The sequence below is a fragment of the Nuphar pumila genome, chromosome 7 (assembly GCF_984573655.1).
Source record: "Nuphar pumila chromosome 7, dmNupPumi1.hap1.1, whole genome shotgun sequence".
Classification (NCBI taxonomy): Eukaryota; Viridiplantae; Streptophyta; class Magnoliopsida; order Nymphaeales; family Nymphaeaceae; genus Nuphar; species Nuphar pumila.
The window spans coordinates 113,292,277-113,306,130 of record NC_143255.1 but is presented as its reverse complement, the minus strand read 5'-3'; the positions used below and the strand labels follow the sequence as shown (position 1 = coordinate 113,306,130).

Sequence of the window (13,854 nt, the reverse complement as noted above, 5' to 3'; positions counted from 1 at the left end):
ACCCCAAATTTCCATAACTCTCTCTCTCTCTCTCTCTCAACATGTCAGACAAACATGAAGTGATTCCTTAATCTGCCAATATATGATGTGTCAAATAAAATGCGGCTGCACAAAGCATTGGATGCATAATTTTGATGTAATGTAATTCTCGTAACCCAACAGATCCTTAAATGGGCTTGAAGAGATGTAAAGGAGCATCAGGCTGCAAGAAAGTTCATTTCATGATTTTGGATTTACTGCAACAAGCATGTTTCAAATTCCATGAATTATGTGAAAACACAATAGTGACGCATCATTGCATAATTTAACATCAGCAGTGATCATATACGTGATAGCTATAGCGCTATCATCAAGCATTAATACGACCATACTAATCCGCATTCCTCTTGCTGATGGTGCATGTATTTGCATGCTTAACAACTCATCATATACATCCTTGAGAACAAAGATAGATCGATAAAGGCCAAAATGACTTTTAACTCCCAGAAAATTCAAGTCCAGATTGGCTGCATCAGAGCAAGATTAGCAAACACATAATTGGTTTAAAATGCAGATTATGCGTGTGATTTCTGCAATATTGATTTGCTATAACACAAACTTTGCCTTTTAAAATTAGAATAAGTTTGTGTGTGTGTGTGTGTGTGTGCATGCCACGCGCTAGCATGGTTCCATGAGGTGAACTTCACACAGCCGTGAGATATAGAGAGAGAGACTTCAGTCCCCTTAAAATTTAAAGATTCTAGAAGCTATTCATTTGCTGTAAATGCAAGGCAGTAAAATTTTTGGCAAAAAAATGGAGCAAAGAAAAAACAAGCAATTAGCAGATGAAGCCAGCAAACTGTGGTGACATAGTTCTATTTAACTAGTGTAATGTTCTCTAGCATGAAATGACCTAGGCAGCAGTGTCTATTACATGATCCTTCTCAATTCACAAAAAGTAGCAGAAGACAAAGATGATGTTGTTTCAAAAGCAATGCTGACTTGAAAAGCAGGGCACAAAGATTGAGGGGGTATCACAAGTAGGGAATTTTTCATTTTGGAATCAAGAACCTAACGATGTGTTTAGGTCTATGTCACACGGATTAGGCTAGGGGGTCGACACACCCGCATCGACATACCCCGACATAGGTGCAAACACAGGTGCAGCTTCGAATACGGGGTGGACATGGTCAATGCATCGAGGCCCAGTCCGTCCACATTTTAGACTCGGTCAACTTTAACGAGTCTATTTTTATTCATTTTTTAAAGCAAAAAACTAAAAAAATGATTATATATATAAACCAAACTGTACAACACAGACTGTGCACTGTCTGTCTTTATCAGACTGTCACATACTGTGCACAGTCATATAATATAGCTGTGTCCCTTAATGGGCACAACTTTAACTGAGTCTTATCCGCACTCGTGTTGCAGCCGCACCCATGTAACATAGGTTTACATGCATACAGATGTGATATTACTTCTTATAGATCCCGAGATACCACCTGATTTCATACTCGACTTAGCAATATATCAGACGCCTGATTTTAGATTTCATTCAGGGTGAACGCTGCACCGCTGTATATAGGAGAAACCCGTCAGGTGCAGAATCACATGCATTGAGTTGTCATTGAATTGGAAACCATGAATTAATAACAAAATAAATATATTTTACAGGTTCGTTGCATTCCCTTCCCAACAAGATGCTCAACATTTCCATCAGTCATGGCATTCACTTAATGATGAACTCTACTAATGATAGAAATGAGATCATCAATTCTCTCGGACCTGATTACTCAATGATAAATCTGCCATTCCAGAGATCAATGTGTCAAGATCCTCCACCTTGTCTTGCTCGTCCACAATGAAGATGGGATCATCCTTTTCTGTTGCTTCAATACCAAAGACCTCATGTGGTTCCACAGATTTGGTGTCTGCAAGAGCTTTCAGTTCTCGATCAAATTCCCCCTCTTCCAACTCTATGTTCAGATCCCAAACCTTAAAAATACCCTCTTCAAATTCAATGCCTCTGGCTGAACTGGCAGCCATGTCAACAGTGAAATCCATGCCTTCCTCAAGCTCAGGTACAGCACCAACATCACTGCTCTGCAGGTCATCCAACCCTTTAATACCCTTGGCTTGCAACAAAGTTTGGTAAATCTCTTGTTCATCGGAAGAGGTCCTTCGATCTCCATCTTGAGAAACTTCAAAATTTGCAATCTCGTCTAAAACGTCTTTCAATGCGTCCCAGTCATCAGCACCTAAACTTGACACTTCGGCATTGTTAGCAAGGCAAGAATCCACCCATGATGAAAAGTCTTCATCCAACTTGCCACGGGAGGAACTTGACGAGGAAGCAAGATCCTGCAAGGCACCTTCCAACTTGATCATTGAATGCACGAGTTTAAGTGTTTTTCCTAAAAAAACAATCTATTCATCTAAGAAACAGAAGTTACAATGCCAGAGTAAATTATACAAATCTATGGGTACCTGACCATAGAAATTTGATTCTACCTCCAAGCAAGATCTGTCACTCCAAATTAACAGGGTAAATTCTAGAGTTGAGGGATCAAGTTTTATATTATGCAGTTTAGCTCCTCTATGATATTATCTGGTAAGTGGTTCATGCTTTCTGCAGGAAAGCAAAGAGTGGATCCTCCAAATCAACCGCGATCCTGATTACCAGTCCAACTCCTAATCTTTGCTCAACACAATTCATACAGAAGTAAAAGCTTTTACTACTTCAAATGTGTCGTACTCAATTCACTAAAACTCTTTGTAAATGTGTGTGTGTGTGTGTGTGTGTGAGTAATTCACAAACATTCTCCCTGCAATTCTTTACGGCAGCAGAGGTTTTTACTTTTCGCTAACTTGTTCAATTCTTTTATAACTGCAAATAATGATTGAATCCCATGCAATCTGTAAATAAGTAATGATGCTACAGAAAACCACTCCATCTTTCTTTCCTTTCTTGTTTATCTTGGCATACTACAATCAAGATCACTTAACACGGTAGAAGTGGGCTAGAACTGGTTTGACAAAAAACAATTTCATGGGTTCAGATCTCCTCCGGTGCATTTGTAAGAACTTGATCAGTGGTAGTAACTGGTGTAGTGTCATATCCTAGAGTTTAATAACCCAGATTGCTGAAACCCAACATCTTTTGAGCCAACTTCTCTGCCCAAAGTAAAAGAAGAGGGGGGGGGGGGGGGGGGCGGGGGGAAGATAATGGCTCTTGAATCTCATCTGCATGCCTGCCAACATGTACAACATTTCCAGGTATAAAGCATTCACTCGCTGTTCACACACACACACACACACACACACATATGTATGCATGAAAGGAAAATTGATTCCAATAAATTGAATAGCCTCTGCATGTTTGATGAAACAACAGAAGACATTTTTTCAGAATATGGTTTTCAGAGAACTATCCCACTGTCCCACATCAGCTCAGATTCTGCCAGACGTGTTATTAGAACTTGCTCTGTTCACAAAACCAACATCATCAGCAGCAATTTCTTGGAGGAAATTTTTCAAAAGAATTTAAACACAATTCTTTTCTAAAAGAAAACTTAAGGAAAAAAAACTAGTTTTGATAATAAAGAAGAAATAAAGATTGATGGTCTTCGAAATGAGATGAAAAAAATACATAGCATTTAACAAAAGATAAAAAATAGCATTTGCAAAAAATTTCAAATATGGACATGCTATGATGTGTCCTTGATGATACTTTGCTATAAAGTAAAATGTCAATATTTTTAATAATACATCATCCAGAATGCCTTCGATATTGCTTTATGAAAGTTTCATTATAATATTGCACTGCCATCAAAATAGTGGAGTACTTGAGAGTTGAGACTGCGGCTCATAGGGCCATGAAAAGAGGAGGTGAAAAAGAGACATCTTTCATGAAACTTATTCTCTTTCACAAGATACTTGTCTCTTTTTCATCATAGAATCCAATCCCAACACTTCAAGAACACATGGTACCAGGATTTGAACAGATGCATCAGATCTTGCAACCAGATCAATGAATGATCCAAGACTGGAATCACGAAGATTCAACCCCAGTTGATCTGATCTCAGTGCAAACAACGCAGCAAATTTGACTTGGCTGCGACTCAGATGAACGATCCTCTTTTAGAATTATATTCCAATACACTGACAAATTTTGAATTCCCATTACCAATTACCAGTTCTATAACAACTTGTAAGGCAAAAAGAAGAAAACATAAAAAAGCGATAGCTATTTGGCAAGCGAATGACTGCGCATTTGTCCAGAGAGATGGGAGGAGATTAGATACAGCATTGTGCACCACAACGAAGTAGTCAAGCTTATTTCACTTTTCTGGTCATATGGGTGCATCCAAACACTCCCAGAGATGTGCATGATGAGAAAACTGCTAAAGTGGGATAAGATTCAATAGTCCATCACAATGCAATATCCAATTTATCCCACTTTTTGGGATAAGTGGGTGCATCCAAACACTCTTAACGATGTACCAACTAGAAAACTGCTCAAGTGGGATAAGCTTCAATGGTCCATCTTGCATCACAATGTAATATCCAATTTATCCCTCTTTTGTGGAAAGTGGGTGCATCCAGGCACCTCTCTAGATATGTTAAACGGGAAAAATGCCAGAGGGGGATAATCTTGGATACCTCACAATGCTTACTTTTCTGGGTAAGTGGGTGTACGAGCAGATCCTGTAAGGCGTTAATGAGAAAGATCGGCAACCAAGATAACATCCATATTCGAATCATGGAAAGCAACTGAACAGTAGGATTAATATTCAATTTTAGGAAAAAGGATGAACTCGTAGCCAAAATCCAAACTCATAAATATAAAGAGGAAAAAACAAGAAAAAAAATCATTTTGTTGGTTGTTTCTAGTCAAAGAGAAAGCAGGAATTACTTTCCTACTGCTCCCACCACCCTGACCAATCCAAAGGGTGGTCTTATAACAGTATTTACCTACTGATTTGATAAAAAAAAAAAAAAACTGTACACCCAATTACCTCAAATTCCTTCTAAGTCAACACCAAATAAGAACAGAAAAGAAAAGATTGGGGATTGTAATTTGTATCCTCTAGTATGAACGACTTCAATGAAACCCCAAGAGAATAATCAATAAGAAGGGTGTTCAGCACGAAGCAAGTAAAGAAGAGAAAAAAAAAACGGGAAAACCACGCTTTAATGGAAAAATAAAAATTCTTAGAGAGAGAGAGGGGGGCTTACCATTATGATGTTTACCACCAAATGAGAGAGACAGAGAGGTCGGCGCCAAAAGAAGGAAACTCGCAAGATGCTCAAAAGCAAAGCAAAGCCAGGCTTGTCGCGTCAAGGAGGGAGGATCCGGGCGAAGCAGGTGCATGTTCGCCGGTCCGAATGAGCACCACGTATCCCCATGTCAACATCAGTAAGCTTCGGTGCAGTTGTAAAGACTTAAGTACCCTTTGGTGCCATAAAATAACGATTTAAAAAAAAAAATAATTGTAAAAATTTAAGTACTCTGGAGATGCACCCCAGGATTATTCGAGAAAGAACTTTTGTCTCATGAAGGCTATGAACATCAACCTTCTCTCTCCTCTTTCTGCTTTTGTGCACATCCAGAAGATGATCCTACAAGCACTGACTGACCTCCACATTGACTGTAGTATGATTCAACTTGATGAGTTATGAAGCTTCATTCAGAGTTTTTGCCCTTACAAGAGGGGGGTTCGAGGTTTCCCCAGCATGAGTCCTATTGCACGTTCAGTGGGCGGGGGTCCAGAGGCGCCTCTAGCGGGGGGTCTCTGGGGGTAGCGCCCTCTAGAAGAAATATTTTTTGGGGCCTTGTATAAAGTCTTTCTTTTCTTTCCCTCTTGTAACTGTCGAAAAAGAGCAATAAAGATTTTCCTCTGGGCGGCGATGGTTTTTTACTTTATCTCAGATTTGAGGGGAGGTTTTTCCACATAAGTCTGTGTGTCGTTGTATTTTGTTTGATCATTCTTGTTTATTATTTCCTTCGCTTGTTTCTTGTTTGCGATTTTCGTAACACCTTTTCCTGCCATTGGTGTCATAAAACGACGATTCTAGAAAAGGATAAAATTTCTTCTTTTTCTACGCGATTTACGAAAATTGCGTTGCGATTTGCCTTTTTCTTTGTAACGTGATTTAGCGATTTATGAACATCGTGTAGCGATTTGCGGTTTTTTTTTGCTACATGATTTTCATAAATTGCTACTCGATTTAGTGATTTTTTGTTGTTTTTTTGCTACGTAATTTTCGTAAATCGCTACTCGATTTAGTGATTTTTTGTTGTTGTTTTTTTGCTACGTAATTTTCGTAAATCGCTACTCGATTTAGCGATTTTATGTTGTTTTTTCGCTACGCGTTTTTCATAAATCGCTACTCGATTTAGCGATTTTCTATTTTTTTCGCTACTTAATGTAGCGATTTACAAAAAACGTGTAAACGATTTTTCATTTTTTTTTTGTTACGTGATTTTCATAAATCGCTACTCGATTTAGCGATTTACCATTTTTTTCACTACGCGATTTTTGAAAATCTCTATTCGATATCGATTTGCCATTTTTTTTTTGCTATGCAATTTTCATAAATCACTACTATGTGTAAATCGTAAATCGCGATGTCAAACTCTACCTCCTTGAGCACGATCTTCATCGTGATCAAGTTGTAGTCACCAGCCGTCCTGATGGTAGTCTTGAGGTTCTCTGGGGGGCAGCGCCCCCCAGAAGAAATTTTTTCTTAAGCCTTATATAAATTCTTTCTTTTCTTTCCCTCTTGTAACTGTCGAAAAAGAGCAATAAAGATTTTCCTCTGGGCGGCGATGGTTTTTTACTCTCTCTCTCAGATTTGAGGGGAGGTTTTTTCACGTAAGTTTGTGTGTCGTTGTATTTTGTTTGATCGTTCGTGTTTATTATTTTCATTGGTTGTTTCTTGCTCGCGGTTTTCGTAACACACTTTCCTGTCATTGGTGTCATGAAATGATGATTCTAAAAAAGGACAAAAAAAAATCGCTACGCGATTTACAAAAATCGTGTTGTCATTTACCATTGTTTTTTTAATGCTTACGAACATCGCATAGCGATTTATGGGATTTTTTTTCGCTATGCAATTTTTGTAAATTGCTACTCGATTTAGTGATTTATTATTATTTTTTTGCTATGCCATTTTCGTAAATCGCTACTCGATTTAGCAATTTCCCATTCTTTTTCTGCTATGCAATTTTCCATTTTTTTTTGCTATGTGGTTTTTGTAAATCGCTACTCGATATAGCAATTTACGAAAATCGAATAGCGATTTTCTATTTATTTATTTTTTGGCTACACGATTTTCATAAATCGCTACTCAATTTAGCGATTTGCCATTTTTTTTCTTTACGCGATTTTTGTAAATCGCTACTCGATAGCGATTTGCCATTTTTTTTTGCTATGCAATTTTCATAAATTGCTACTGTGTGTAAATCGTAAATCGCGATGCCGAACTCTATCCCCTTGAGCACGATCTTCGCCGTGATCAGGTTGTAGTCATCAGTCGTCCCGATGGAAGTCTTGAGGTTCTATGGAGGCAGCGCCCCCAGAAGAAATTTTTTCTTGAGCCTTGTATAAATTCTCTCTTTTCTTTCCCTCTTATAACTGTCAAAAAAGAGCAATAAGGTTTTTCCTCTGGCGGCCATGGTTTTTTATTCCCTCTCATATTTGAGGGGATGTTTTTTCACGTAAATATGTGTGTCATTGTGTTTTGTTTGATTGTTCTTGTTTATTGTTTTCTTCGGTTGTTTCTTGCTCATAGTTTTTGTAACACCCTTTCTCCCCATTGGTGTCATGAAACGTCGATTTTAGAAAAGGACAATTTCTTTTTTTCTTGCTATGCAATTTACAAAAATGGTGTTGCAATTTGCCTTTTGTTTTACAACGCGATTTAGCGATTTACGAACATCTTGTAGCGATTTGCAGTTTTTTTTTTCGCTAAGCAATTTTCGTAAATCACTACTCGATTTAGCATTTTTTTTTTGCTACACGATTTTCGTAAATCGCTACTCGATTTAGTGATTTTCTGTTTTTTTTTGCTACACGATTTTCATAAATCGCTACTCGATTTAGTGATTTTCCATTTTTTTTTGCTACACGATTTTCGTAAATCGCTACTCGCTATAGCGATTTGCCATTTTTTTTTTCGCTACATGATTTTCATAAATCACTACTCGATTTACTGATTTGTCATTTTTTTTTGCTACGCAATTTTCGTAAATCGCTACTTGATAGCGATTTGCCATTTTTTTTTGCTACGCAATTTTCATAAATCGCTACTGTGTGTAAATCATAAATCACGATGTCGAACTCTGCCCCCTTGAGTATGATCTTCGCCGTGATCAGGCTGTAGTCGCCAGCCATCCTGATGGCAGTCTTGAGGTTCTCTGTGGGGCAGCGCCCCTAGAAGAAATTTTTCTTGGACCTTGTATAAATTCTTTCTTTTCTTTTCTTTTCTTTCCCTCTTGTAACTATCGAAAAAGAGCAATAAAGTTTTTCATCTCGGTGGCCATGGTTTTTTACTCCCACTTAGGTTTGAGGGGAAGTTTTTCGACGTAAATATGTTTGTCATTGTATTTTGTTTGATCGTTCTTGTTTATTATTTTCTTCAGTTGTTTCTTGCTCACGGCTTTTGTAATACCCTTTTCCGCCATTGGTGTCATGAAACGATGATTCTAGAAAAGGACAAAAAAAAATTTGCTACGCGATTTACGAAAAGCGCATTGCAATTTACCTTTTTTTTCAACATGATTTAGCGATTTATGAACATCGCATAGCGATTTGCAGTTTTTTTTTCTATGTGGTTTTCGTAAATTGCCACTCGATTTAGCGATTTTCTTTTCTTTTTTTTTCGCTACGCGATTTTCATAAATCGCTACTCGATTTAGTGATTTTTCATTTCTTTTTTGCTACGCGATTTTCGTAAATCGCTACTCGATTTAGCGATTATTTGGGTTTTTTTTTGCTACGCGATTTTCGTAAATCACTAGCGATTTACGAAAATCACGTATCGATTTGCCATCTAATTTTTTTTTTGCTACACGATTTTCATAAATCGCTATTCGATTTAGCGATTTGATATTTTTTTTGCTATGCGATTTTCGTAAATCGCTACTCGATAGCGATTTGCCATTTTTTTTTGCAATGTGATTTAGCAATTTACGAACATCGCGTAGCGATTTGTGGGTTTTTTTTTTCGCTATGCGATTTTCCTAAATCGCTACTCGATTTAGCGATTTTCTATTATTATTTTTTTGCTACACAATTTTCATAAATTGCTACTCAATTTAGCAATTTTTCTTTTTTTTTGCTACCCAATTTTTCTAATTCGCTACTCGATTTAGCGATTTTTTATTTTTTATTTTTTGCTACGCAATTTTCGTAACGATTTTCGTAAATCGCTACTCGATAGCTATTTGCCATTTTTTTTCACTACGTGATTTTCGTAAATCGCTACTGTATATAAATCAGAAATCGTGATTTCGAACTCTACCCCCTTGAACACGATCTTCGCCATGATGAGGATGTAGTCGTCAGCCATCTCGATGGCAGTCTTGAGGTTCTCTTGGGGGCAGCGCCCCCGAGGAGAAATTTTTTCTTGGGCCTTATATAAATTCTTTCTTTTCTTTCCCTCTTGTAAGTGTCAAAAAAGAGCAATAAAGTTTTTTCTCTAGGCGGCCATGGTTTTTTACTCCCTCTCGTATTTGAGGAAAGATTTTTCTACGTAAATTTATGTGTCGTTGTGTTTTGTTTGATCATTTTTGTTTATTGTTTTCTTTGGTTGTTTCTTACTCACGGTTTTCGTGACACCCTTTCCTGCCATTGGTGTCATGAAACGACGGTTCTAGAAAAGGACAAAATTTATTTATTTTTTTCACTACGCGATTTACAAAAATCGTGTTGTGATTTACCTTTTTTTCATAACACAATTTAGCGATTTACGAACATCGCGTAGCGATTTGTGGGTTTTTTTTTGCTATGCAATTTTCGTAAATCGCTACTCAATTTAGCAATTTTCGTAAATCGCTACTCGATTTAGCGAATTTTCATTTTTTTTCACTATGTGATTTTCGTAAATCGTTACTCGATTTAGCGTTTATTTATTTATTTTTGCTACACAATTTTCTTAAATCACTACTCGATATAGAGATTTACTATTTATTTATTTATTTTGCTACGTGATTTTCATAAATCGTTACTCGATTTAGCAATTTGTCATTTTTTTTGCTACACGATTTTCATAAATCGCTACTCGATAGCGATTTGTCATTTTTTTTTTGCTACGCGATTTTTGTAAATCGCTTGTGTGTGTAAATCGTAAATTGCGATGCCGAACTTCGCCCCCCCTTGAGCATAATCTTCGTCGTGATCAGGTTGTAGTCGCCCGTCGTCTTGATGACAGTCTTGAGGTATGTGGCAGGGAAGCCCGAGAGAAACGTGTCATTCCCGACATTGGCGGGGAGGTGGGTCCTGTCGGAGAGCACGACGTCGAAGGTCGAGATGAGGACCTCGTGATGCCAGAACCCAACAAATGCCTGTCAGGACTTGAGGGTGCGAGCGCCTGTGTTGAGCAGCGTCAGGGTGGCCTGGAAGGCATCGCCCTAATCAAAAGTATTGCCGACGTAGGAGTAGACGGATTGTACTTTGAAAATCTGTGTTGTAGGTGTACTGGAGGAAGATTCTGTTGTAGGTGTCCCTCGAAGGCGATTGAGGGGCCACCACAGTCGGTTGCCCGCTGGACGAGGGCAGCATTCTGGCTACTGCTAGCAGGAAGAGGACGATGATCGTCATCGGATCGCCGGCTCTTTGTCTCCCTTAATTTCTTCTCTAGAGAGAGAGAGAGAGTTTTATAGTGTTTCACGGAGAATGAAGAAGAAGAAGATGACGATGAAAAGTTCAAACAAAAAAGAAAGAGAGAACTCTTCAGGTTCGTTTCGCTGTTTGGACTTTGAAGAGTTAACATCATCATCGACTTTCTAGATGGAGGACATTTTTGTTCTTTTGTCAAACTGTCGTTTTCCTTTTTTTGAATAAAGGGCATTTTTGTGATTTTCTTGAACCGTCGTTTCATGACGAGAATAGTACGAAAGGGTACATAAGTCTTTGCAACCGCATCGAACTCTGATGCTAAGTGATGCCAACACACGGGAATACGAGCCCCACGTGCTTTTATATGTGGCGCTCATTCAGACCCCCCCCAACTTGCACTGTAGCAAACAGTGCAGCTTGGGAGAGAACACACAAGACCCTCACGGGACTGGGAGGGTAGCCGTGTGGGTCCTATGACCATGGTCACTCATGGGTCGAAGACATAGAAAGAGGAAAACTTTCGAAGATAGTGACGCACACGTCAAGATCCTTGTTAGAGCGCTGCTAGTTTAGGAAGGGAAATTTTCGATAGTCACCAGATTAAGTGTTACGTGGCAACATCACGTACTTGGAATTTTACTTATTGAAAGAACCGTTCGTCTCAACAGAAAAATGAAAAAAAAAAAAAACTTGAGAAAGAGGAAAATGGATTCCGTTGCCGGGACTTGAACCCGGGTCTCTCGGGTGAGAGCCCAGTATCCTAACCAACTAGACTACAACGGACCGATGAAGATAAAACTCCTTATTAAATATTTGATATAATTAAAAAAAATTGTGAAATAGAGATGGCAGTGGACTTGGGAAAAATGAGGCCCCGCTCCGCCTCACCCTGTTTGCACCGGGGATGGAGGACAAGAAACGGGAATGGAGGTTAAAATCAAAACCGAGGATGGAGGACATGAAACGGGGATGGACTTACTCTTTTTGCCCCACCCCACTCCATTCCCGATCCCCGTTAGTAAAATACTAAAATACTCTTTAAGGATGACAGAAAACGGGGGCCACACCTAGCCTCGCTCCATTTAGACCAGTGATGGAATACATGAAACGGGGATGGAGGTTAAAATCAAAAGCCATGCGCGGGTGAGAGTCGAGTACCTTAACCAACTAGACTACAAGGGAAAGGGAAAGATAGAAATGTGAGCTCCATCTTTCCTGATAAATACCTTTTTAATGGACCCTGAATTCCTAAACCCCTAAAACAACCTCGCGATCTAGTAAAGAAGCCCTAAACATCTGATCACTTTAACTCTTTTCTAGGAATGTATATGTAGCGTGTAAGAATCCCTATCTGAACGGATTAAAAAAGTGGAATTCTCCTACCAACATTCACCATCAATTTGGTCCTCTCTCTCTCTCTCTCTCTCTCTCTCTCTCTCTCTCTCTCTCTATATATATATATATATATATATATATATATATATAGGATGCATGGCAAGACAGCGCCACAAAACAAATTTAACACTTTTAACCGCTTCTTGGCTGAGCCTGCACTGAATCACAGAAATCAAATCTAGTACTTTTAACCGTTCTTTCTGCATCCAATCAACGGGCCACTAGAACATGAGAACTGGAAATTTGAGAACCAAGTGTGAACATCTATGATTTTCTTTTCTTTTTTTTTTAGCAAATCCAACCTTTCAGATGTGTTCAGCATGGCCCATTTGCTAGAAATCTACTGTTGGATCATCTTTTTCAACAACAAAAAAAGGCTTGATTTTTTAATGCTTGAATATTTATGAAATTTCTGAACCATCAATTTTGAAGTCTTAAAAAATCCTGCTTATGCATCACAATTGAATGACTTGAGAGCCTGTCCTTCTAAAACCAATAACGTAGACCATGTCTGTACAATCAGATTTAAGATGAAAAACAAAAAAAAAACATAATCTTTTTTTTTTTTTGAAAGGCAAGCTAGGGTTAGGCGAAAAAAAAAACATGATAATCATGGTTTATACTAGTTCTCGTATTTTCAGTTCTCATATTCTAGTGGCCCTCCAAACAACATACCAACCTGTGATGGCAGGTTCAATCCAATTCAGTTCATCTCAAATGACTGAAGTTTTGGCATTATTGAAATGCTCCTTCCTAAATGGTTTTGCTTGCCAGTCGTGGATTAGTCCGTTCCGTGCCGCTTTAGGCCTGATAAACCGAAAATGTGCAGGGTGATCTCTCTTGTGTGCCTCTCTCTTTCCCATCGAGATATCCCCGCTCTTTGAAACGGATGTGAAGGTTTCCCCTCATCCGATTCTCTTCCAGGGAATCCCTACTCATTGCTTCCTTTACCTCCCTTTGCCACATCATAGGTAAGGATGGCAGTGGACCAAGGCGGGGGTGGGAGACAAGGTCTTCACCCTCACCCCGTCTCAAAATTTTGCCCTTCATCCTTGCACGGGTTTTGATTTTAACCTCCATCCTCGGTTCATTCCCTGTTTCATGTACTCCATCCTCAGTCCAAACGGAGTGAGCTGGGGCGGGACCCCGTTTCCCCAATCCTTTCACCGCTGCCGCCTTTCGCCGTTAGAGGAAGGAGAGGAGGAAAATGGGAGCTCACGCTGTTCATTAGAGGAAGGAGAGAGGAGAGATTCAAGAAAGGGTTTAGGATTAAGAATATATAAATATAGATATAAGATTTTATAATATGTATAAGGGTATAATAATAATTTTCTTAACGAAAATAAGGTGGAGCAGGGCAGGGCAAGAGTAAGTTCACCTTCGCCTCCATCCCCACACCGGTTTTGATTTTAACCTCCATCCCTAATTCATTCTCCGTTTCATGTTCTCCATCCTCGATCCAAATGGGGTGAGGTAGGGCGGGGCATCATTTTCCCCCGGCCCACTGCCATCCCTAATCATAAGGGGTTTATAGGAGATCACAGAGGCTTGCTCGAAAAGATTGTTATACTAAGCCTTTTGACTCTACTCTATTACACTAGATTAGACTAGGCTAGACATGGTCACTAGAAAC

The 13,854-nt window shown here is 38.9% G+C and overlaps 1 protein-coding gene and 1 non-coding gene across 2 annotated transcripts; both read right to left on the bottom strand.

Annotated features, from left to right (window-relative positions):
• Window positions 1-1,615: 1,615 nt before the first annotated feature.
• Window positions 1,616-5,249, bottom strand: LOC149832988 (uncharacterized). Its single transcript, XM_090012666.1, has 2 exons — window positions 5,221-5,249; window positions 1,616-2,343 (listed from the first exon to the last, which is right to left on the bottom strand). Exons 1-2 carry the CDS (start codon window positions 5,221-5,223, stop codon window positions 1,753-1,755), a joined length of 594 nt encoding a protein of 197 aa, XP_089868792.1. The 5' UTR covers window positions 5,224-5,249; the 3' UTR covers window positions 1,616-1,752.
• A 6,287-nt stretch (window positions 5,250-11,536) lies between these two features.
• TRNAE-CUC (transfer RNA glutamic acid (anticodon CUC)) lies at window positions 11,537-11,609 on the bottom strand. The gene has a single exon. It is a non-coding gene; the product is annotated as a tRNA-Glu (tRNA).
• Between the last annotated feature and the right edge of the window lie 2,245 nt (window positions 11,610-13,854).